The 25,396-nt window shown below is 45.1% G+C and overlaps 1 protein-coding gene across 1 annotated transcript in view; it reads left to right on the top strand.

Annotated features, from left to right (window-relative positions):
- Nucleotides 1-25,396, top strand: part of KLHL24 (kelch like family member 24) — a 314,417-nt gene that overhangs the window by 127,963 nt on the left and 161,058 nt on the right. The window contains exon 4 of the mRNA XM_085634930.1: nucleotides 8,553-8,737. Coding sequence (XP_085491056.1) covers nucleotides 8,553-8,737 — 185 coding nt within the window. The remainder of the gene's footprint in view (nucleotides 1-8,552; nucleotides 8,738-25,396) is intronic.

Raw genomic sequence — 25,396 nt, 5'->3', positions numbered from 1 at the left:
CTCTTTGTTGTTAAAGGGCAGGCCGTTTTCAGATTTGAGGATTTCGGGGATGCCCCACATTGCAAAGATATCATCAAGACATTCTATGACTTTGTCAGAGGTTGTCGAAAATAGGTCTTACACCAAAGGAAAATTTGAATACTCGTCTGTGACTACCATGAGATGATATACATTTTTGAAAGGCCCTAAAAAGTCGACTGCAACCCTCTCCCAAGCATAGACCGGAAAGTCAAACATTGTCACTGGATGCTGCATCACCTTGGGGGACAAACAATTGCAAATGTGGTCCACTTTCAGTTCCTTCTCAACTTGTTCTTCTAGCCGAGGGAACCACACTTGATCTCTTAAGGCTCTCTTGGTGGCCACGATGCCACAGTGTTTTTCATGGGCCAGCTCGATGACCGGCTGTCTTAGGCTTCCAGGTATGATGATTTTTTTAGCCTAACGAATTCAACATCATTGGCAAGGGGCCAGGTACGTCTCCTCCATGATTGTGTGGTAATAAGTTCTTTGATTATGGTCCTGTCTTTGTCTGCCTTGGTGGCAGCAATGATTTGTTCCACAGACAGAGCCGCAGGTGTGCTGGATCTCACAATAAAGTTGAGATAGTCTTCAGCTATCTTGAATGTTGAACTGTGACGATGTAGCGGCACTCGTGAGAAGTAATCTGCTGGGTTTTGATCCTTTCCTGGTTTTTGCACGATCTCAAAGTCGTACTCCTGCAATCTCACTCCCACCTTTTAAGGCAATGGGGCATCTTAGCTTCGGGTTTCCAAAAATTGTAAAGCAATGCCTGGTGATGACAGTGAATCATTTTTAGAGGAATACATGAAAATGTTCACAGACCCACACCACAGCCAGACTCTCCTTCGACTTAGATTAGGCACAGTCTGTTTCAGACAAACTTCGACTGGCATAGGCCACAATGAGTCTCTGTGCTTTCGGATGGCCATTGAGTTGAGCAAGAATTGCTCCAGGTCTATCGGGCTAGCACCAACTGGTATTTTAAAATGCAACTTGGGGTCTCGGTTGCATGTTTAATGTCTTTGAAACTCCGGTCTCATTCTCAAGACCACTGAAACTGTACATTTTGCTTTGTCAAGTCTCTTAATTGGCACTCACTGTAGCAAAGTTGCAAATGTATCTTGAGCAATAGCTGTTCTATTTGCATTTGTCACTCCGAGTGGGGCAGGTATGACCAGACATCTATCCCGTACTCTCCATGCCACTGGAGTCAAGCTATCCTGGCTGATGAGGGCTGAAAGCCCGAAACCGGTCCTAGGATGCTTGTTTCCAGTCCAGGGAGGACCTGGCCTGGCAGTTTGGGCTGGACTGTTCCCATGTGGCGCAGGGTCAGGACTGATTTGCATATGGCTGGGTCCAAACTGGGATGGCATGGTGAGCAAAAAAACGATGGATTTAGGACCAGATCTTTGTACTGGGGTGAATGCATGACATTGTTTTGCATTCTGTCCATCAATTGTTCTTTTTGAATTTGTCACCCCGAGTGGGACGGGTATGCCCAGACGTGGGTCCCGTGCGCTCCTTGCCACTGGAGTCAAGCTATCCTGGCTGATGAGGGCTGAAAGCCCGAAACCAGTCCTAGGATGCTTCTTTCCAGTCCAGGAGGACTTGGCCTGGCAGTTCGGGCTGGACTGTTCCCATTGTGCGCAGGGTCAAGACGGATTTGCATATGGCTGGGTCCAAACTGGAATGGTGACTAACAAAACGATGGATTTAGGCCCAAATCTCTGTACTGGGGTGAATGCATGACATTGTTCTGCATTCTGTCCATCAATTGTTCTTTTTGCATTTGTCACCCTCAGTGGGACGGGTATGCCCAGAAGTGGTTCCCGTGCTCTCCATGCCACTGGAGTCAAGCTATCCTGGCTAATGAGGGCTGAAGCCCGAAACCGGTCCTAGGATGCTTGTTTCCAGTCCAGGGAGGATCTGGCTTGGCAGTTCGGGCTGGACTGTTCCCATTGGGCGCAGGGTCAAGACTAATTTGCATATGGCTGGGTCCAAACTGGAATGGCATGGTGAGCAAAAAAACGATGGATTTAGGCCCAGATCTCTGTACTGGGGTGAATGTATGACATTGTTCTGCATTCCATTCTGTCCATCAATTGTTCCTTTTGCATTTGTCACCCGAGTGGGACGGGTATGCCCCGACGTGGTTCCCGTGCTCTCCATGCCACTGGAGTCAAGTTATCCTGGCTGATGAGGGCTTAAAGCCCGAAATCAATCCTAGGATTCTTGTTTCCAGTCCAGGGAGGACCTGGCCTGGCAGTTCGGGCTGGACTGTTCCCATTGGGTGTAGGGTCAAGACTAATTTGCATATGGCTGGGTCCAAACTGGAATGGCATGGTGAGCAACAAAACGATGGATTTAGGCCCAGATCTCTGTACTGGGGTGAATGCATGACATTGTTCTGCATTCTGTCCATCAATTGTTCTTTTTGCATTTGTCACCCTCAGTGGGACGGGTATGCCCAGAAGTGGTTCCCGTGCTCTCCATGCCACTGGAGTCAAGCTATCCTGGCTAATGAGGGCTGAAGCCCGAAACCGGTCCTAGGATGCTTGTTTCCAGTCCAGGGAGGATCTGGCTTGGCAGTTCGGGCTGGACTGTTCCCATTGGGCGCAGGGTCAAGACTGATATGCATATGGCTGGGTCCAAACTGGAAAGGCATGGTGAGAAAAAACGATGGATTTAGGCCCAGATCTCTGTACTGGGGTGAATGCATGACATTGTTCTGCATTCTGTCCATCAATTGTTCTTTTTGCATTCTTCTTCTTTCTTCTTTTTAGAAAGGATTGCAGCATGGTAATATCTTGGAGGGGGGTGTAAGAGGCTGACAGTCCTTACACCTTGTCTGGGTCTAGAGTCATTCTCCCTTCAGATAATATGTGCCCAAAAAACTTGAGTTTGATTTTGTGAAACTCACAATTCGCAGTGTTCAGAGTGAGACCTGCATCAGCAAGTAGCTAGCACAATTTGTCAAGGGCTTTGTCGTGTTCTTATGTTCTCCCAAAACCCAGTATGTCATCACTGTTATTGAAAGCATGCGTTACAGGTTAGACTACTCTGCAAATAACATCCTGAAATATATTTTCAGCCGATGATACTCCAAAACTCAGTCTTTAATATCTGAACAAACCAACATGAGTCTAAAAGGTAGTAATGTACCTACAGTTCTCCTCCAACTCGAGTTAATGGCATTCTTTGTTCAGGTCAAGGAGGGAAAACAATTTGGCTCCATTCAATTACATGATTATGTCCGCGATATGTGGACTAGGGTATCTCTCCCTATCAATGACTTTGTTAGCCTTGCCCATATCAACGCAAATATGCACTGCTCTGCTACTGTCTTTTTTTGGTACTACTACTAGAGGTGAAACCCATGATGTGGGGCCTGTGAAACGTTCAATGCTTTAAAAGTGCTTTCAATTCTTTCTCTATAGCTTCTTGTAAATAGAAAGCAACTCTACGGTGTCCCTGAGCAAAAGGGTGAATGTCTTCATCAACATGAAGCTGTACTTTTATTTTCTTGAGTTTTCTCAGGCCATGAAACAATGACGGGAACTGGCTCATGATCTGAGACTGTGCATACAGGTTGTAGTTGTGGGATATCAACCACATGTCAGCAGCAGTGGCAAAACTGAGCAAGCAGGAACTCGACAAAGTCCCTTGTAGAACGTAAATGGTGGCTCACACCAATATCTTTTTGTGTCTCATTGTTGCTGTGAACGATATTGGATTTTTAGTGGATCAGAAGCGGCCGAAATATACACCTTCGTGCATGATGGAGTGTGGCGAGGCACAGGGGATAAGCTGTTACATTTTTCCACTAGCATGATATTAATCAACGCAACGCTGTCTATGAAGAAAGGTATTAGGTGATCGTTCACTTTCAATGTGATTTTGGGACAGTGCTCAAATTACATTTGTTGCTTTGTTGGATAAGCTGTTTTTGAGCTGTGATTTTCTTTACAAGCAGCTAACTCCATATGTACACACAGTTCTTTGGTAGATTTCAGCAGCGTTCACCCATCTTCTTCATTGATACTCTATAGTGAGATCAAAGAGCCCTTGAACGATGAGCTTGATGACAATTGATCATGCCTGGTTTCTACTTGTCGTAGCTGATGTTGCTTTTATGTTTTGTGGGTGTGTCCAGAGTGCTTCTGAAACATTCTCATGCTCATCTTTTTCTTTCCATTGTGATGCACTTCATTTTTCTTTAGCTCAGCACAGTTATGAAATTATTCTTTGTTCCACAAACTTTGCAGACCTGCCCAATGGCTGGACATTCACCTTGATGGGGTAATGAAAATCCACATTGGAAGTATAGCTTTGATTTCTTCAAAGACATCAACTTGTTTGCATCTTGCTTTTGCTTGTGCTTGCTTTTTGCAGACAAGGATGATTCATTTTGGGCTGTTCCTGCTGCCATGTCAGCAGTTTGTCAGTCTGCTCATTCTTCTGCTTTCGCAGCCATCATCACTTTCTGCAAACTGTGAGTATCTCTCAACATGCACCTTCTAAACAAATTTGAAAGCCAGCTATCAATGACTCCGAGTCACATGGCTTCTCCGTCGGGGATTCACAGAATTTGCAATATTCAATGAGTTCATCAAGTCTTTCACAAACTTTTCCATAATTTCACCAATCTGTTGTCGTGCTTGGTTGAAGATGTACCTCTCAAAGTCAACAGTCGGCATTGGACTGAACTTGGCCTTCAGTACTTCTTTTACCTTTTGGCACGATTTTGTGTCATACTGTGAAACGTTCTTTAGCAATTCTTTCACTCCATCACCTGCTAGGGTTTTTAAGTATTTAATTGTCTTATGTTCATCTTCTTCTTCTAGTGCATCTATGAAGTCATCAAGGGCCTCATGTAGGTAGCCAAATACCGGTCGGTAACGGCCGATTTTCGGTAATTATACCGTTACCGACCGGTATTTAGGCTTTTGGTATGTAGGGGGACAATTTCTGTATTCGGAATTTACCGAATCGGTAAAATTACCGATTCGGTAATTTTACCGATTCGGTAAATTCCGAATACAGAAATGAGATGTAGGGGGAGTGTGTGGGTGATGTTTGGAGTCGGTATTTACCACCAACTAATAGTTGGTGGTAAATGAAGAATGGATGTGGAAATGCATTTCAAAGCGCCTACAAGTGTGCAATGTGGCAGACATACATGCCCTTAGGGCATGTATGTGTGCCACATGTGCACACATGGCCGTTTCAGGGGTGCAACAGGGTGTCATTGTGACACCCTGCCACCCTTGCATGTGTTCCCCCCATTACCGAATCGGTATTTACCGATTCGGTAATGAGGCATACCTTCCCATCAATGGGAAGGTATGCCTCATTACCGAATTGGTAAATACCGATTCGGTAATTACCGAATTTTAACGAATCGGTAATAATTACCGACTCATTACCTACATAGCATTTACCACTTCATAAATACCGAATCGGTATGATTCTGTATTTATGAAGTGGTAAATGCAAGCCCACCTACATAAGGCCCCAAATGTTTCGACCAACCTGACGCCGACGTTCTGCTACTTAGAAGTGTTGAAGGGCATTGGTGGCTTTAGGAACATGGCTGCATTGTATTTTGTGCTCTCTTTTTCTGCCATTGAGAGCATGTATTATTCAGACAGCATTTGCACAACCCTTGTGCTTGAACTTGGGTCACAATGCCTGATCTGGATTCGTAAAATGCGTCACCTGTCTTTGACGGTAAGTAAATTCTCGGTTTCTCGCACCTGGTTGTCACTGCTGTTATCTTTCTGCTTCATTTGAGTAATTGCTCCATATTTGGGGCATAGCCCAGGGTTCGAGCTGACCGCTTCAACAGCTTTTTTTGGCGGGCGTTTTGAATGTGCTCCTATGCTGGGCCTTCACTTTCTTCTTTAGCCATGTATGGGCTGGAGCAGGTTTTTGACTCCACATGTACCAGTCACAGACTGCTTTGCATTGACTCAACGCACACATGGCACACATGAGCAGTTTGCTGTACCATTGACACTCTAGGGGAGAACATCCTTGTTTTCTTTGGGGCACGTATCTCCTACTTATCACCAAATGTAGCGTGTTCCCCAGCCCTGGAGCATGCAAATAAAATGCCCAATATGGGAGCTGAAGTCAAACACTTCTTTAGTCCTCAGCTGACACCAACACACTGCACATTACATCATACTTCATGTTAACCACACCCTAAACAACTCCCCGCTTATCACGTTACCTCTCCATACTCCTCCTAGAACCACCAGAGTCCTAGAGCACATAACATCAATATGCTACAGCTACCATGTCGAATAGTTGTTCCCGAAACAGTTTCACTCCTGAAAAAGGTATCTTTAATACTGTAGCCTTTTCAGTGCAGTCGCCTTTTGAATCTCTCAGACATAGCTGGCGCTTTGTTTGGACTTACAGATGCCTTTTCCAAAAGTGTAGCGAGCACTGCGTTCACCTTCTCCACATGTGGTAACACTGACTCTCCATCCGCCAACAAATATAATTTTTGCATGAATCTGGAAATTGTGCATTCGTCAAGATCTTTTGGTTCCCTTAAGATTAAGGATTTCACTTTTTCATGCAGTTGTAAGGAAGGGCCTGGCTGCTGGTCACATTACAGAACCTGTCCTGAAATATATATATATATTCTATGTGTCAACTAATGGAAAATCCAAGTTGTTTCTCACATGAAACCGTGTCTCTGCCACCTTGTCCCTTCTTACGTATTTGAACTTAGAAGAGGGACCTGGTTCAGGAGAAGGTGAACATAAGAAGAACTGTCTCTTCTTGAGTCTCTCATTTATCTTTTCTTTGCCTTGAGCATCTCATTTGTCCATAGTCTTTGCAATCATGCCTTCCACTTCGGATTTGCTATAGGTTAGGTGTGATCTGAAGCTAGAGAGTGCCCAGACTTTCCAATGGAGAACTTCCTTGGCCTCTCCACCTCCTCATTCTCAGATGAAGAAGAGAAGACGTACTTCAGATTGGAAGCTTTTTTTCTTATCCATGATGATAATGGTCTAAAGAATGCAGGCTTTGCTTTTGGTTATCCAGCACTCAAAACGTGAGACCACAAAATGACTATGTGCTTCACCCTGCTAGTATCCCCGAGAGTAGCAGAGCAGGCTAGGAACATTATTGGGCCACAGGGCCCTTTTACCAATGAAGACAAATCTCTGCATGACAAAACATTTTAAGGTTGGCCTGAGGCAATGCTGTCATATAAAAATAAGTCTTGAAAATTGAGTTGTGCGCTATTCGCTAAGGCCAGACATGAGTCCTTTTATGTCCAATCCATCACATCCTTGGCCCTTCCATGTGGACGCACTGAATGGCCAAATCAAGGGCTGAAATGGTGAGTGCACTGTAAAAGAGACGCGCACCCCAACGTGCACTTTCTTTTAGTGTCTCTCCCTGCTTCGTCCCACACGACAGTAACCAACTGGGACACCAATACTTAAAAGCCTCCTGCACAGCAGCAGGTGTCCCGTCTCCTTGAAACCTTTAGTCCTTAGTCGATTTACACCTTGAATGTAGTGGCTGGCGTCCACTGGACTGCTAGGGCAGCCTGCACGAAACAAAGCAAACCAGGATGATGGGAAGGGTGGAGGAGCCCTGTATACTGGTGAAAGGAAGCTCAAATGCAGCAGTAAGGTGTGTCCACTTTTTTCCTCCATCTGCTTCCAACACCTGGCAGCACTGCCAAAAAACCCCCACCAAGAGTTCCACGCAGGGGGCACGGTATGCCCCACATTCCAATGCCATCCACCATTCCAATCCCATTACTAACCCATTACTACCACTCCTATCATATGTTGACTGTGTCTTTGGCTTTGACCCTGTACAGTGCTTCGTAGCCTTTAGGCTAGGTTTGCGCTATATAAATACTGTATAAATACATACGTATCTGATGCACTAATTTTGGAACAAATGTTTTACATTTGATAAAACTTATAAGTTTTGGAGAGACCTAGGCCAAGCCCAAGCGTTCCATCTAGTGTGACTAATATAATTAATTTCCAGTTAATCAAAATAGAAAATATATGTACTTATTTTATTATTTTTAATATTTATGTTTATGTTTTTATTGTTTTACTGATATCCTCACCAAAGAAGTTGCTTTTTGCAAAGTCACTCAGCAATAGTCAATTGATGGCACTTCCTGGGATGTCATTGCCTGTAATTTCAGGTTGTATACAAATTTTAGGGCCCTCAAAAATTCGTTTTGTGCCCAGGGCCCCAAAAGTCCTAGAACCGGCCATGAACGAGGTACTGATTTCTGAATGTGCTGATATTTCATATAGTAAATGTACTATTTACTCACATTTATTTGAGCATTTGTTTGTACATCTAAAGAACTGTTATCCAACCCATAGCATACGCTTCCTGTGTCTAAATAAAAACATATGTAATACAAGCCAGAGTATTCTTTTTTGCATTGAATTGCACTATCTGTATGTGTTGATTCTTAGCTCTAATGCTGGCGATGTCTTCTTGATGGTTGTTTGCTTTCTATTTAGGTCGACTGGGTATTCAGAGGTGATAGTGGTTGTTGGAGGCTGTGAGCGAGTTGGGGGCTTTAACCTGCCATATACAGAATGCTATGACCCTGTAACTGGCGAATGGAAGTCCTTAGCAAAACTTCCAGAGTTCACCAAGTCCGAGTATGCTGTGTGTTCACTGCGGAATGACATCCTGGTTTCAGGTAATTAAGATCAAAAGCTTGATTGGTGGTATTATGTATCTTCATCAAATGAAAAAACAAGCAAAATCGTCATTATTCACTCAACAAAATACAAAATGCTAACATGTTCTTTATTTATGCAAAGAATCTGTCTGTATCACTGTGAAGTCGCCGCATTAAAGGCAGCCTGATAAACTGCTGAGGTTTACTTATGTAGAATGCATGAACGCCCTACCACCTTCATTGACTGCTATTCCAGTTTGAAGGGATATTGAGAGGCATGGGGGCCTGTCTTTGTAGAGTTTCAGCTATAACTTGCTATTCAGTGATCCATCGTTTGTAGCAGGTGTTAAACCATCATTCTTGGGTGGGAAAAATTTGTTTTTAGTTAATGAGCTATTATTTTTAAGACAATATGTATTTATTTTTGAGAAAATAGTCCATCAGAATTGAGATGTTGAATATATTGATTACCAAGATTGTGCTTAAAGAAATATCAGCAGCATAGAAGACAGATACTCAACGGAAAGGGGTTCCTTTCCCTTGCTGTACTTCTGGACAAGTTCGAGATTACTTATGCCAAATGTGAGCCCTAGTGAAAGTTTTGGGACCATTCATCTCTTCACCTTCTGCCCTCACTTTTATTCAAGGATTCGTGCTTCCCAGCAGTGTGTAGGCGCTCCAAAGTAATGGCTACTTAATCCAATGTCAGCTAACGTGTCAATTAAGAGTGCATGACAATGATCTCATCCGATAAAAGTAAGACACTGAGATGTTCAGAATTGATCAGCTGCAATAATGATTACCTGGCATGACTTTTTGGGGAATAGCGTTGATTTTGGTGCGGTAAATACTGGGCTTTCTCGCTTGTTTAATTCTGTCAGGTTTGACTCGCTGAATCTTAGCAATGTTTGTGATCTTTACCACAACTGGTAATTACCAGGTGCGATAGACATCAAACTACTACTTGTAATTGTGATCTCTGCACAAACAGGTGTTTGCGCAGGGGCTGCAATTTAATTGCCCACTCACAATGTGCCCCTATGTCTATTCCAGTTTTAGAAATGTATTAAAGCTATTTATTTATGGCTGGACAAATCCTGATAACTAGTAGTTGGAATGTCACCTCTCTGTTTCATAAAAGAGGGGCTGCATTGGAGCTTCAGGTTCCAACTCTTTGGTTGGACATGTAATGAGTAGAATGACCATATACTAAGGGCTTTAATGACGCACATCACTAACTGCATTCTGCTTAGGTTTTCAAAGACCAGGTGTTATAATTCTCACACTGATTCGTACTCATTTTATTTTAAAATATCAGGTATTATCATTCTCTCACTCATTCGTACTTCTTTTATTTAAATAACGTGTTATTATTCTCGCACTATTTTGGATTCATTTTATTTTATTATAAACCTCAGGAGAGTGAAAGGCTGGGTCTGTCTTCTCTTCATTGGAGCTAGTGGTGTTGAGAATATAGAGTAGTTTCATGGGTGGTGTAGAAGGCGGGGTTGTATGTAGGTGACACCTGTGTACATTCTAAGATTTGGGGTAGGTAATTGATTATGGAGTACTTAAGTGGTGGTGTATTTTGTGAGTACTCATGTAGATTAGTGGTGAAGATGTTTTCATGGCAATTTAGGTATTGTAGAATGTGGAGCAGGGTATAGGTCACTGAATATGATACAGGGGGTGATACAGAAGCAAGGTTAGTGTAGGGCATGGAGTTGTGGGTGGAGGTAGCCTTATAGAGTGTTGATGCGTGGGTTATGTGGTAGTGGGTGTACAATGCAGATAGTGGAATAAAAATGGGTGTATTTGGGTTAGAGTCACTATAAAATGTATGAATGAAATTCTGCATCGTCTCACACCTGCTGTTTGCCATATTGGCTACTTTTTCTAGGTTACTGTGTATAGGAGTTTTGCGGTGTAAAGCAACGCATCACAACACAGAAAGCATTTTTATTCGGTGGATGTTCATTGCTGAGTATTTTTTCCATTTCAAGTTAAAACAAAAATCTGCATTTTATGGTTCAAATCTATTTTATTGCATTACATTATCACAGAGCAAAAGAATACAACACAACTGTAGGTAGATAATCCCAGTGAGAGTATTGCACAGGAAACCAGAAGAAACAGGATTCAACCAGCCCCAAAAGCCCCCCCCCCCACCACACCCCACACACACAGGATTGTGCCTAAGGGAAATAGTAGCCCTTTTCCTGTGAGCCACTAATTTGCTGCCCCCACCAAGGTGTCAGGCGCCGTCAAGCATAGTAAGTGAAGATAGCGAGGGCAGGACAATTTGTTAAATTCATTAGAGAGGCGTGCTATATATGGCTGGCACAGCTCCCTCTATGAGTCCATCTGGTTTGTCAGTGGAAGCGTTAGTTGTTCCATACCTATGTCTACAAAGCCATGCTGTATGGGATGGGGGTTTCGCTTTACCCCAGTTTGAGAGGATGGTTTTGAGAGCCGCCCCAGAGCCAGACGAATGTGGCGCCCCTTGGCAGAATTTAAGCGGGAATGTTAGCAAAGTGTGTAGGCCTAGAGTAACATAAGCAGAAAAGTGGGATAACTGCGTCTCAAAATACTGGACAATGTCAGCTAGGTTTGTGTCCCAATAGCGTGTAAGTTGTGGACATTCCCACAGTAAATTAAGCAGGGTCCCAGGGGATACACAGCCTCTCCAGCAATTAGCTCTGCATGAAAAGTTACCCCTGTGAAGTCTTGTAGGTGTGACGTACCACTAGGTAGCAATTTTAGTGATTGTTTCATTGCTTGCAGTATTGAATGCGGTGTGCCACACTCTGTAGTAAATCGCCTCCCATTCCTTGTGTGACAGTGTCCCCCCCAGCTCAAGTTCCCATCTCTTGTGCCCTGAAGTTGTAACCGCAGGGCGGAGGACTTTTGCAGTATGGTGTATAGTGCAGTGATAAGGCAGTGGCCATTGTTCTTGGATAACAGCTACTTTTTAAAGGGTGTGAGTGGACGATGAGCCCCTTTTCGAATGGTTGAATGGGTAACCCAATGTCGGATCTGTAGGTATCTGAGCCTGTCTAACTCTGGCAACCCAAAATCAGCCCATAGCTGCTCAAAAGGAGGAGGACCTGTTGTGCCAAATAAATGCCCGATGGAGCAGCATCCTGCTGTTTGCTAGGCCGCGAAGGCCTTCTGATTCAACCCGGGTGTAAACTCTGTGCTGGCCAAAATAGGAGTCAACAGGGACGGAAGCAATGTCAGGGCTTTCTGAGTAGCCACACAGTCCCATACAACAAGAGTGGCCTTGGTGACAGAGGATGAGTAAAGTCCCAATGCTCTCTGTGAGCATTTCAGAAAGGGGATCTTCCAGAGATGCTCACCCTGTATAGCCCTGTCCATATAGAGCCAGTGCTTCTCAGACTCTTCACAGCTTCACTCCACCAGGAAGCGAAGTTGTGCTGCCTAGTAGTAATGTAAAAGGTTAGGAACCCCTAGATCCTCCGTGTGGACTGGCCAATAACTCTGATCGCGACTCATGCGATGCCTCCTTCCAGCCCAGAGGAAGTGATTGGGTTCCCCCTGCAGAGATAGGAGCACATCTAATGGGGGCTCTAGAGGAATAGATTGCAACAGAAACTGAGCTCTCTGGAGCATGGTCATCTTCAGTGCCGCCATGCCATGAAATTAGGTAGTGTTTCCGTTGGGCAAGTTCCAGCCGCACCCGACAAAGCAAGATCTGATAGTTGAGGGCCACGGTCTTCTTTACCGTTAAGGCTATTTAGATGCCCAGATAGGGAATCGAAGAGGTCACCCACTGCGACAGGAATTGGGCAGCTAGCGTTGTCAGCACAGAGGGTGTCACCGAGATGATGAGGGCCTGTGACTTCTGGAGTGTGTTCCAAAAGCCTGCAACCTCCCCAAACCTCTCCACTTCCAACAGAGTGGCCGGCAGGCCTATTGTGGTTAGTCGAGCGTGACTATGACGTCATCAGCATCAAGGCTAATTGTATGTTCCTCTCTGCCAAACCTCACCCCACTGATGCGGCCGGCAGGCCTATTGTGGTTAGTCGAGCGTGACTATGACGTCATCAGCATCAAGGCTAATTGTATGTTCCTCTCTGCCAAACCTCACACCACTGATGCTCGGGTTATCGCGCACCCTCTACTATTGGCTCCACGTAGAGAGCAATAGCAGAGAGGACAGCGGACAACCTTTCCACGCCCCCCTACTATTGGGGAAGGGAGCTGAGACCTGCCCATTGACCCACACTGTTGCTCATGGCATCCCATAATTACTAAGGTCCCAGGCGCTGAATCTCTTCCCAATGCCAAAGTGGTGAAATGTTGCCCCCAGGTGGGGCCAATGCACTCTGTCGAATGTTTTCTCAGAATCAATAGCAAGGAGCATAATTTCCCTCTGTGAGCGTTTAGCCTTGTCTTCAAGATGGAGTGTCTGTTTGGTGTTATTGCCGCAATGGTGATGGGGGATGAAGCCGGCCTGATCTAAATCCTCCAGTCCCGGCATGTGGGGTCCGAGCCACGCTGCTAAGATTCTGGTGAGCAATTTAACATCCACATTGATAAGTGAGATGCTGTGGTAAGAACCGCGCTGCCTCTTATAATTCCCAGGTTTAGTAATGGCAACGATAGAAGCCTCACGCACAAAAGGTGGTATGGCATGCAAATCTGTTAGTGAATTGGAAAGTTTGGTGAGAACAGGGGCAAGTATTTGACAGAATGTTTTATAGAAGAGGGCAGGAAAGCCACCAGGGCATGGCGATTTGAGAAGTTTTTGTTTTGGAATGACCGTTACAACTTCCTCTATGGGCGTAGATTGATCCAGGGAATCGAGCTGTTGGATCGCCAACTGAGGTGTATGCGCACCCTGAAGGTACGTATGGAGACCATCAGGGGGTAGCTCTTGTGCTGTGTAGAGCACCTTATAAAAGTCTCAAAAATCTGCACCAATAGGCCCATCTCCCATGATTTTGCTCAAATATTGGTACTATACCTTGCAGCCTGGCCTACTACAAACTGATATATTTTCACGTTCTGTACAATGTATGGTGAATTTCCACTGCAACAGGGCATTATTTGATTCACTAGTAGTGAGTGGAATAAAACATTTATTTTTGGCAAAGAAATGGACTTTAAACTTACCCAGTGCAGTTAACATCTATCTGCCGGCTATTGTTTATATTCGGTGCTGCTCCGGTGTAAGATCAGAAAAGCGCCCCTATCAACATATATCCTTGAAGTCTGGCTACCATGCCAAGGGTGCTCTTGTAGGGTGTCTCCGAACATGGCCAAAAACCTGCAGAACTGCAAAAACGACAAAATCCAGGGCGGCATGTTTGTTAGAAATCAGCAAGATGGTTTAAGATTAAACGCATAACACATTTTACTGTCATAATTGTTGTCAGCGTTTCACCTGCTGTACTTCTTAAATTGACCAAAGGCAGCGTGTCTGTCATCAATCAATCAATATCAACTTTATTCAGCTTTTGGAAAAAACATAAAAGTCCAGCATATCACAATATACACGTCAGTTAAAAAGGAACATATGAAATAAGTTAAATTAAGTAAAATTCCTATTAAGAAAAGCCACCAATATAAGGTTCAAATTGAATAGACCCTAAGGAGACATTTTACAAAAACTGGCTGTAAATCAGTGCTCCAGTAGATGGCACTGTTAATCACAACTTTTTCTAAACCTAACAGCAACTTTTAAAAAGCTTAAGAAAGTTAAGAACAGTATCCCCTGGGAGCATTTGTAGTTAGACTAGAGCTGTGCGGACCTGGGTATAATTTGCCCTTTTCAAAATGGGAGGAATTTAAATCTTCCTGGGCACGGCATAAAAACTGCAAAACATGATAAAATGTAGGAGGTCTTGGGGAGACCTACTCTCGCAGCCACAGGGCGAGAAAGTATGGATCCTATTCATCCTACCAGGTTGGGACAAATGTAAGGCAAAAAGTTCCAGCTGGAATCTGGTTAATAAAAAATGGTCGTATTTGCTTTTAACCCATAGAAGATAGGGCTCTGTGGTAGGCACGGTTTCCAACAAGGCTTAACGACATACACTGGACTTCGAAAAGACGCCTCCTTCCCTCTCCTGCTGTCGCCTTCTAAGGATATATCATTTACCCAGATGAGATCCTTCTTACAGATCTTATCAGGTTCACCAAATAAATCGCCCCTGCCTAGATAAAAAAAACAATCCCTGATATATTTGAACCAGGGTATAAGATAAAAAATAAAGGGCGAAACTGTCCCTTAAGATTTCTTTACTCAAATTATTCTCGGGGCTAGACCAGATTTTCTACCAGAGAAAAGGGGGACGGCAGGCCATTACATCAGATAAATAGGGCACCCCCAATTCTTTGTGCACAACAAATGACGAGGTACCTTGTGGAATGCTCAAAAACTGTCTCAAAAACATATTTTCAATGATTTGTAGCTCGTCCTGAGTGATGTATCCCCAAATCTGACTCCCATATATTACTGTGGAGATACACTTGGCCCTCTAGATCTGTAAAAGAGCCCCAGTTGGTCTACTACCCAGCCGTGAGGCAAAATTAAAAAATTAATAATTCGTCCTGAAAAAATCTTCTTATATTCTACATACCAAAGGATGCTAGTTGATAGCTGAGTCAAACAACACTCCCAAGTAGGAGAATACACATGTTGTGGGTACTAGGGCAGGCCCAAAGTTAAAGGTCTGTGATTTATGAGTTCGGGGTTCCACTGCCATCACATAGGATTTTTTATCATTAATGGATAACTCCAAAATGGGCGAAGGAGTTCAGCAAGTCCTTCAAGCCATTGGCGGTCCTGGCCAAGAGGATTGAGTCGTCTGCATATAATAATACTGGCAGACAACGCTGCTCCATCTGCAGGCAATCTACTTTTTAGTCTGATAAAGCCCACCACAAGTTATTTACGTCAAGATTAACAAGCATTTTCAATGCAATTGGTCTCGCAATAGCGAGATTTTGTCCTATTGGCATTCTAAATGGAAATGATTTTTATAATATAAAAAGGCATTGTCATTTACAATACCAATAGGTCAAACTTTAGCAAAAGCAAGACCTATTGTAATGTAGAGCGTGGTGTCCGTGAAGTGGGCGCCGCGCTCACTAATAAAGTAAAAAAAGAAAAAGAAAAGAAACAGAACGTGTTCTCTCTGAACCCGGCACCGCGCTCAACATTAAAGTTTAAAAAAATGAAAAATTATACTGAGCGCGGTGTACCTAAAGCGGGCACCGCGATCAGCATGCACATTTAAAAAAAAAAAAGGTGAAAGAACGCACGGTGTCCATGAAGCGGACGCCATGTCCTTCTAAAAAGTAGTAATAATAAAAAGAGCTTCGCCATTGTGCAGTGAGTGCTGTGAAGGTAGGGGGCATAGCACTCTATAAGAAAAGCTGTAGGTTCGATTCAAATACAACCCTAAAAGCTGCCGCCATTGTTTGTCCCCATAATCAATAAACATAAACAAAATAGTGCTCACACACATATAACGGCAACTGTGTAACAAGCCAAGTAAAAGGTCCAGTCGTTATGGGCGGTAACAAATGCAGACTTGGCAGTACTAAGGATGGACTAACAAGCCTACTTATGAATCAGAAGACAGCATTTATGAAGGACAATGACACTAGCCAACGACAAATATGGGCGGAGAGTGGGAGGGGCTTCCAGTGCATACCCTAATACAGCATGCCTCGCAGAACAAGTAGCACATGCGCGCTGCACTTAGGCTCGACCGCAAATGAAATGGGGCCAAAATACAGCCCTGCGGGACCCCTCTTTGTATCAAAAATAGACATGTGACTTTTAAGTCTTTTGAATAGCATACCACTGCCACAGTATCCCTATGTAGAGCCCTTAGAAAAAGGACAACGTCTCGTTCTACCCCCATTGACAACATAATCTGCCACAATTTAGATCTGTTCACGCAATCAAAGGCAGACAACAAATCATGAATTCCAACTGGATAGAACCAGAAGGGGCAACAGTGTATTTGCTTAATACCAGATACAGATTCAGACAATGATCATTCGCAGAGCGCCCAGGACGAAATCCATACTGCACATCGGATAAAATATTATTATCAGCCACCCACATGGAAAGTCTGTCCAACCTTTACAACGGATTCAAGCAAAGAGATTGGCCTGTAGCAGTGTGTGCTATCTCTGTCACCCTTCTTAAAGACTGGTACAATTATCAATTTTACCCATGACCCGGGGGACATGCGGTACCTGCTGCATTAATGATAGATGTAAGGATGGGTTCCCAAACCTCTACATCAGAGGCGCAGAGGTCGGATGGGATCCCATAGGGCCCAGGTTCTTGTTCTTGGACTGCCCCATATATTCTCTTCCTTACCTTCTCAACAGAGAAAGGTAAGACAGTCGTTCATCCGAGTGTCAAAAAGAATAACTGCGTCAGTTGTACGGAACAAGTACTGCATGTTGATGCACGCAGTCCCATCAGGGCAACGCAAGAAAAAAACACAGTAAATGAAAATCCTTGTAAAGGCCGAGAGCACCACTGAAAAAATCCCAGAAGCGATGACATTTTTTTATAATCCCAGCATGTGAAGGACGCACTTTTATTTAGAATGTTTATGGTCTCATGATGCGCACGGGGTTTTATTGAACACAGCTTTGATGCTAGGCAATGCTTATTGCAGCTGGCATAGTAGCTCAGAGACTTAACAAAGGATTCGCTCAAAGGATTTCTTAAAAAGCTTGGCATTTGTAAATGATAACCCTCCCAAAGTTTTTGTATGCTCTGCAGAATGCCTACCAGTCAATCCCGAAAGAGGTGTTCATCAAAATTGATGATATCCTGAGGAAGTTCCTCTGGGGAGGGAAGCCCCCCAGGGTGGCGTTAGGTAAGCTGCAATGTAACCAGTACAGCGGTGTCATTTCACTGCCGGACTTACAGGCCTTCTATTGGGCTGCTCACTTGATAGTAATCAACGAATGGGCCTTTGGCGAGAGGGTTCAGCCGGCATATGCGCTTGAGCATACTCAGTTCCTCTACAGGTCATACGCCCATTACCTTTACGGAGGCAAGGGTGTTGTAAAATTGTTACCGGCCACACAAATAGCGATAATGGCATGGAAAAAGGCGTAGAGGCGAATGAAATGAGAAGATTGGGTGACCAAGGAAACCCCGCTTTGGGTGGGAACGCGACTTAAGGAATTTGTCAAGCTGAAAGGCTTTCAGAAGTGGGATGTGGTTGGTATTTCCCAGCTTAAGGACATGATATATCGTAAAGAGCTGGTGACGTTCCCGTACCTCCAACTAGGATACGACAGGAACAAGACGCACCACTTTAAGTATCTGCAACTGAGGCATGCCTGGCGGGCACAACATATTGATATGGAGGGCCTCCCAGAGTATGCCCCGTTAGAAGGGCGACTTTTGATGGGAGACATTGGAGAGAAAGCAGTGTCATGGACTTATCGGACAATCATGAATAATACACCTGACCCATTGTGGAAACTGAGACTACACTGGGAGGCGGACCTGGGAGACATAGAAGATCCAGACTGGGAAATGGCCCTGATGCACCCGAGGGAGGTGGCCATCAAATCGCGGCTGGGATTGATTCAGTTTAAATATTTATACAGAATGTATTATGACAGAGTCCGACTGCATAAGATGGGTAGAGCGGAGTCCCCCAACTGCCTGAAATGTAAGAACATTGAAGGGACCTTCTTTCACACTATTTGAGGATGCACACATGCTCAGCGATACTGGGGCATACTTCTGCAGGAATTGGAGCTTATATTGCATGAATCAATACCCCCAGACCCTGTGTTTATTCTGCTCCCCAAAGTAAAGCTGATACTGCTCCAGCTGGGTCTGGTAGTGGCCAAAAGAGATATGGCGAGGGCTTGGGGGGGCGGATACTAATCCAACACTGGAGGAATGGCGGAGAGGGATGGACATGTATATTTGGGGGAAAAGACAACATACAAAGCAAGTGGGTGCCCCAAAAACATTTGGAAAATATGGAAGCCATGGCTGACCTACTATGGCCTGATGCTCACGTATTCGCAGTAGATCAGGGGGGGGGTGATACCGGGGAGAAGGGGAGAGATGAAGAGAGATCCCGTTGACAGACACTATCCGTTGTTGTTGATTGTTTATGTACTAGTATTCTCTGACCTCGCTGTACCGGTAATGAACACAGAAACAAGACTTTTTGTATATCTGATGTGGTTTTGCAATGAGATCAAGAAAATGCAAATAAATACATTATCCCCCCCCCCCAAAAAAAGCTTGGCATTTGTGAATCAGAACCAGTTTGACTGGCAAATTAGTGTGCTTGCTTTCCAGGATAGTGACAGTCTGAGGGAAATGAATAAGCACCTGCGTGGGGACTTGCCGTCCGGGCACTGTTACGCCCCACGTCACTTCATTACTTAACCCCAACCAGGTAGTCTTGCCAGCCATGGGTCTTTTTCCCCAAGTTGTAAGTAGTGGTACAGGAAATATGAGTTGGGGTGCTGGCCGAAGGCATGAGGCAGCTAATCAAAATCATTGGGGTTTCCAAAAGAACGTATTGCTGACAGGTAATCACAAATGTCACAATTTGGGACAGTATCCCAAGTTCATTATTTCTCTGAAGCACCAAAAACTTGTGCATTCCGATCAGAAGGATCTGTGTATCGTAAAAACCCTGGCTGCCCTATAGGAAAATGGATGTTTAGCAGCTCCTTTCTTGCCCACCAGACTCATTTTGGCCAGGGAGCGAAGTGAATGAGTGGGACCTTTCCTGGGTGTGTTTGGGGTAAAAAAAAATGGATATAAAATGGTGCAATTTCCAGTACAATGTATGTAAGAAATGGACCAAAACCATAGTTCTTTTAGGTATTATTACAGGAAAACTCATAAAATGATTTGTAGAAGGCAGCAGCAGTTTGCCTGCAGCCGGAGTTTGCCTGCCCCGCAACTCACTATAGCTGGCAGCTTCCACTGATCCTCGGTAAGGATGGCGTCCACTTTGTCAGCCTGCTGCTTAGCCTGGAACTTATTGGCCAATAACTGGCTGCATTTGCCCCCCTACATAGAAGGAATGCTTTTATCGAAGTAGAGCGTATTCGGCCCTGTCCAAATCTAGTCTGTTCTGTTGTGCCAGTGCGTATTCCAGCTGTCTCCATATACGGGAAGCCCTGTGTGTTTATGAATGAGCTTCAGCTCTTTCACTTTCCTCTCCTGGCCCTTCTGGGTCTCCCAGCGGAGTTTATTGTCGACTGCGGAAATAGCAATTAGTTCACCAGAGAGAACTACTTTTAGTGTCTCCCTCAGAGTGGCCATGGAGGTGTCAGCTGTGTCATTAACAACAAGTCAGTAATGGCTTGTGTAATGTGGTAAACTGTGTCTGGCTCATGAAGTACGTTTTCTCGCATTCACCATGGAAGCGAGATCCGCAGTGATGGGAGTACTCAAAGGGTAAGAGCCATTGCAGCGTTTTTGAAGAGGGACCTAGGTTCAATTTCGACTGCTTCTGCGTGGGTTTGGATGCTGCTGGCACCCAGGATGTAGTTCAGATGAACTTACATTTTATATGCATTTGAGTAAAAGGTATAATCTCTAGTGAGGAGGTGTGTGTCCCTCATTAGGTTGCGCAGACCCATCTCCTGCAATCAACGCGCTCCCGCTGGGGAAAGTGTCCCAGCTTGACCGTACTGCTGCACAGAGCCGTCCAGAACATTACTAAATATGAAGTTAAGGTCCCACCTGATCAACACCGTCCGAGGCCATAACCTCAGCTATGGCGCATTTAAAAAACGAGTTCCTGGCTGTCGTCAGAGGCGTATAAAGAGTCCAATGTAAAGGTTAGTTCCCCTACGTGTACCCGGTTTGCTAACAATCACCCTTTTATGTTGACAAGCTTACCCCCCACTGTACCAGGAAAGGAGCTAGAAACCAGGATGGTCACTTCACCAGTCTTGGTAGCAGCAGAGGCAAAATGTTGTCACAGGAACTATTGAGATTTTGGTGTATGCCAGTTCCCAGTTGTCAAGTCTGTTTCCTGTCTAAGGCAGATATCAGCAGCGGCCTGCTCCAGATAAGACAAAATTGCCTTGCGTTTGACTGGGCTGTTAAGTTCCTTCAAGTGTAAGGTGACTGTCTTCAAATTACCGTGGGGAGAAGTGATGGTGGGATTAAGCAGCTCAAGAGGGCCAGAGGCAGTCATTGTCACCTCTCAGATCTGGGGCCATATGTATGAGGGAGAGTTGGTCATGCGGAAGAACCTTAATTGTTAGAATCATCATAAAAACTAAGTGAGTACCCCCCAATGGAAATCCCAACCATAAACTTAGAAACAAAACAGTCCCAATAACGACCATATTACCGACATAAGCCAAAAATGTCCAGAGAGTATCATCAGTTGTGGGGTCCATTGGAGCTGCCTCCAGTGCGGCCAGGTAAGGACGCCCTCCTCCCCGCCACCTCCACCCTGAAACCCAGGCAGCATGCCCCTCTCCAACAGGGAGAGTAGGTGAACTTCAGTTCTGGGAGAGTCTCAGGTCTATTCCAGCCACTCTGGATCACCAGCCACAGTGTCCAAAACTGTTTGCCTCTCATTATGTTGCTTGGTCTGGGCATAGTCCATTGATGAATGTCGGGACCTTGCTCCATTTGAAGGTGTTTGAGCTCCTGCAGTCTGTGCGGACTGCTCTGAGAGCTCCCACCCTCTGTCACTGTAATGTTCAGAAGGCAACAGGCCTCCAACAAAGATTTCAGTTGGTGAAATTTCCCATCCCATCAAAAGATGAGACAGATCGAATGCCCCAGTTGTAAGAAACATCTTGATTTCGAAGGAAGGTTGTCACAGGGCGAAATTCCCTGCTTTTCTGAAGGGTGGATGCAGAGAGATCTTGATATAATACCAACTTGTGGCTGCGGAACTGTATGGGGAGAGTGTCTCACACTTTTTCCAATATTGTCCCTTGGAGTTGGAAATTGTGGACACAAGCGAGAATATCAGGTGTACAGAAGCCCTCCATTCTCAGCAGGCCCGCCTTGTGAACTCTGTCCAGTTGTATCTTCATGTCTACTGGCACACTGAGGATCTGGAGGATCACACAAGTCCAATTTCCAAGCCTTCTGCTTTATCTGATGCTCCACGGATGCACATATTGTTTCTACTGAAGCGATTTTCAAGATCTTCAGCGAGGGCTTGCAAGGTGATCTGCTGATTTCGTAGATGTAGCACTTCCTGCTGTAGCTGCTCAAGTTCCTCATCTCAACTAGATTCATGATCCTCAAGGGTTAAGATGTCTCCCACTTCTGTCAGATCTCTGCACCATTTTCAAGTCTTGAGAGAGCTCCTTTTTTACTATCTGGATATCCTCTTGTAGGGATGTGAACAGCACATCTATGAAGGATTTTGTCACTGGGCCTTCCCCCAATTCTCCGTCTGCCGACAAGCTCAGTTTCTGGGAGTGAGCACACTCCTCTGCTGGGCCTACGGCCGGCCTGGTCAGCATCTCCTTAAGCGACCTCTCTTTCCTCTCCTAGCCGCTCTCATGACTGATGAAGTGTGGATCCGCCATCACCAGCCCACAAGGGACGCCCCACTGCTGCTGAGCCACGGAGTCCCGCCAGGCATGGCCCACCTCTTTATGTGAATCTGTAGGACGGCTCAGCATCACTCTCCACTGCCGCCAAGAAGACAGCTCCCCATCTACAGGAGTGGATGGTTTGTCTGGCCTTACCGCCTGGGCCATCATAGGGGAGGCATCCCACATATAGTACAGTTTAGCAGTGCCTCAAGTGTAACCTCTATCTCGCCTAGGGTAGGACGGGACCAAACAGGCACCACAATCCTCCAGTCAGGACAGGCTTAAGATATTACAGCCTAACAATTGCACCACAAGCCAGCGCTGCCTGCCACTGCTGCTGTAGGCCTCTGCCAGTCCAATGGTGTGTGGGGGGTGGTGGGTATCTGCTGCCCACTGTCCTGGCTTAATTGATTATCCCCCCTTCCATAGATGCCAGGTGGAGACTTGTGTGAAGGAGGGCCTGCTGAGCACCACTGTTTTTGCAATGAGTAGGCTGTCTTCGTCTCTGCCCGATGTGGACGAAAAGGTGGCCCTTCCTTTACATGTATGACTGTGCTCCTAGTCTTAAGGGGCGTGCAAAGGGATCAGTTCATGCCTCTCACTTTTCTCATCCAGTGGATATGCCCCCAGCAGCAGCCTCTGGCCATCTGCGACAGCTGCCACTGGGAAGGAGGGAGCAGTCAGCGGCCGTCTATGTTGTCCGGGCTCGTATGCTTTCCTAGTGCCACCATCAGAGTATTCGGCAAACCTTGGGGGCTCTTGTGCAGGTAGGCACGGCCGGCGTGCACTCTGTGCCCGCTTAGCTGCTGCCATTTTGAGGTCTCATCTGGCAGCCTCGGTCTCCCCGGTCTGTGTTTATCGGCTGGAGGGAGACTCTCTCCCTATGCTGGTGTCAGCGAGGACAGGAATGTCCTTGCACAGAAGACCCATTCCGGGGCCCGGGCAATAGGCATAGGCATTGGACGTATGGCTTCCCATAGTGGCAGCTGACGGAGACAGGAAGGCACGTCCTACCCACCTGCTATCTTGGCCCCTGCCCCCTCCAAATCTACATTTTAGACTACTAAAACTAAACCCTCATGACATTTTTGCCTAGCCTGCTTGTGCACAAAAACACCCCCCCCCTTTATCATAATGATAACTTGTTTCTGACAGAAATTAATACTACACTAAGGGCCATATATACGAAAGGAAATTCCATTTCTTAATGGATCGAACCACAATTTCGGTCCGTTAAGAAATGCAGTACCACCTTTCCTATATTTACAAAGGCATAACCGCGGTCCAAAATGCGGTTTCTACCCAGTAGAAGTCACATTTTGCCATTCCCTAAATAGGAAATTGCAAATAGGGATTTCCTATTTGGGATTTCCTAAGCAAATTTACAAAGCATTTCCTAAATGGGAAATGGGCATTTAGTTAATGCTTTTTCCATCGAATCCAAGATAATGGTAACCATGTGCAAATTTTAAAGATGCAGCTAAAATGCTTTTCTTCCAGTGGCAGATAGTGCCCAATTCCTGGAGGGCAATTGAGCACTCTACACGAGTACCACATTTTTTGACACCTTTGTTTTAAGGGGGTCCTTTAGCTCATAGGAAGGAATGCTTTTGCATTCCCAAAATTGTGATTTCCAATTAGGAAATTGCAAATTTGGAAATGCAAAACCATTCTTCCATATAGGCCTTAGGCGTATCAGGCGAAGAGCGCTTGCTGGAAGGTCATGAAGTCTCATTGGGGTTGTATAGAGTTTGTTAAATTAATCAATTATAAATATGTTATAATTATACAGTTTATGTTTTATTGCATTTTAACGTTTTATGAGTTAAGGTGTGTCTCATTCTTATGTTTTTTTTAAAGATAACTGGAGCAGTTTAAATTATTAATTAAAATAATTTATTTTTGGGTGATTTACACTGAGATATGTATGAGAAAACTTTTATGGCATATTTATTTTATTTTGTGTATTTTATATAGCGCGCAGCTACCCCAACGGGGTGTCCCGGCGCTTCTGAGTGAAAGCTGAGTGAAAGTCCTGGGGGAATTAACAAAAGAGAAAAGTTTTTAGTGCCTTACGGAAGGGTAATTCTTCCTGGATCATCCTAATTGCGATCGGGAGTTCGTTCCAGAGAGTTGAGGCACAGACCTGGAAGGTTTTACCTCCATAACGTGCTTTCCTGAATCTTGGTATGGAAAGCAAATGTTGGGAGTTGGAACGGAGGTTCCGAGAGTTACAGTAAGGACGGATACTAGCAGAGAGGTAGGCCGATCCCCTACCCCTAGTTGCTCGATGGGCTAAGGTCATGGCTTTGAATGCAGCTCTTTGATGAATTGGTAGCCAATGTAATGCTCTGCGATGTGGCGAAATATGGGTGCGTAGGGAAACCCCGCAGACCAGCCGAACAGCCGCATTCTGGACTGTCTGGAGCCGATGTAGGAGGCCCGCGGGCAACCCTAAATACAGGCCGTTCGCATAGTCCAGGTGAGATGTAATCAATGCCTGGACTATGGTTTTCCTGGTGTCACTAGGGAGATAGGTGATGAATTTCCTAATGATCCTGATCTTGGAACAACATCGCGGCTGAAACGGTCTGTATTTGGTTGCTAAAAGAAAGATTTGAGTCCCACTTGACCCCTAGATTTTTTACAGAGTCCTTAGGGACAGGAGGAAGGCTAAGTTCCTGTGGCCACCAGAGAGTTGCATCAAGAGGGGAGGGTTGATGGAAAAAGAGAACCTCCATTTTCGCCGCATTCATGCGGAGGCAGTTATGGTCCATCCATTTTGAAATGTCCCGCAGACAATCCTTCAGAGGATCAAAAGTAGTCTGCGTGGCACTCTCATAGGAGAAAAGCAGCTGAATATCATCTGCATAGGAAGTAGCTATGATGCCCGACCTAGCAATGAGTTCAGCCAGAGGAGAAAAATAGACATTGAACAATAGTGGGCTCAAGGCCGAGCCTTGAGGGACACCCCATTTCAGGGTACGGCTAACAGAGGTAAAAGGGTGAGTATAGACTGCCTGGGTGCGATTAGACAAAAAAGAGGTCAGCCACTCCAGGGCCTTCCCCTGAATGCCCTTCGACCGAAGACGGTCAATCAGGATG

This window comes from Triturus cristatus, chromosome 11, assembly GCF_964204655.1.
Source record: "Triturus cristatus chromosome 11, aTriCri1.1, whole genome shotgun sequence".
Classification (NCBI taxonomy): domain Eukaryota; kingdom Metazoa; phylum Chordata; class Amphibia; order Caudata; family Salamandridae; genus Triturus; species Triturus cristatus.
The sequence above is the reverse complement of the archived record's forward strand: the minus strand, read 5'-3'. Positions and strand labels throughout refer to the sequence as shown.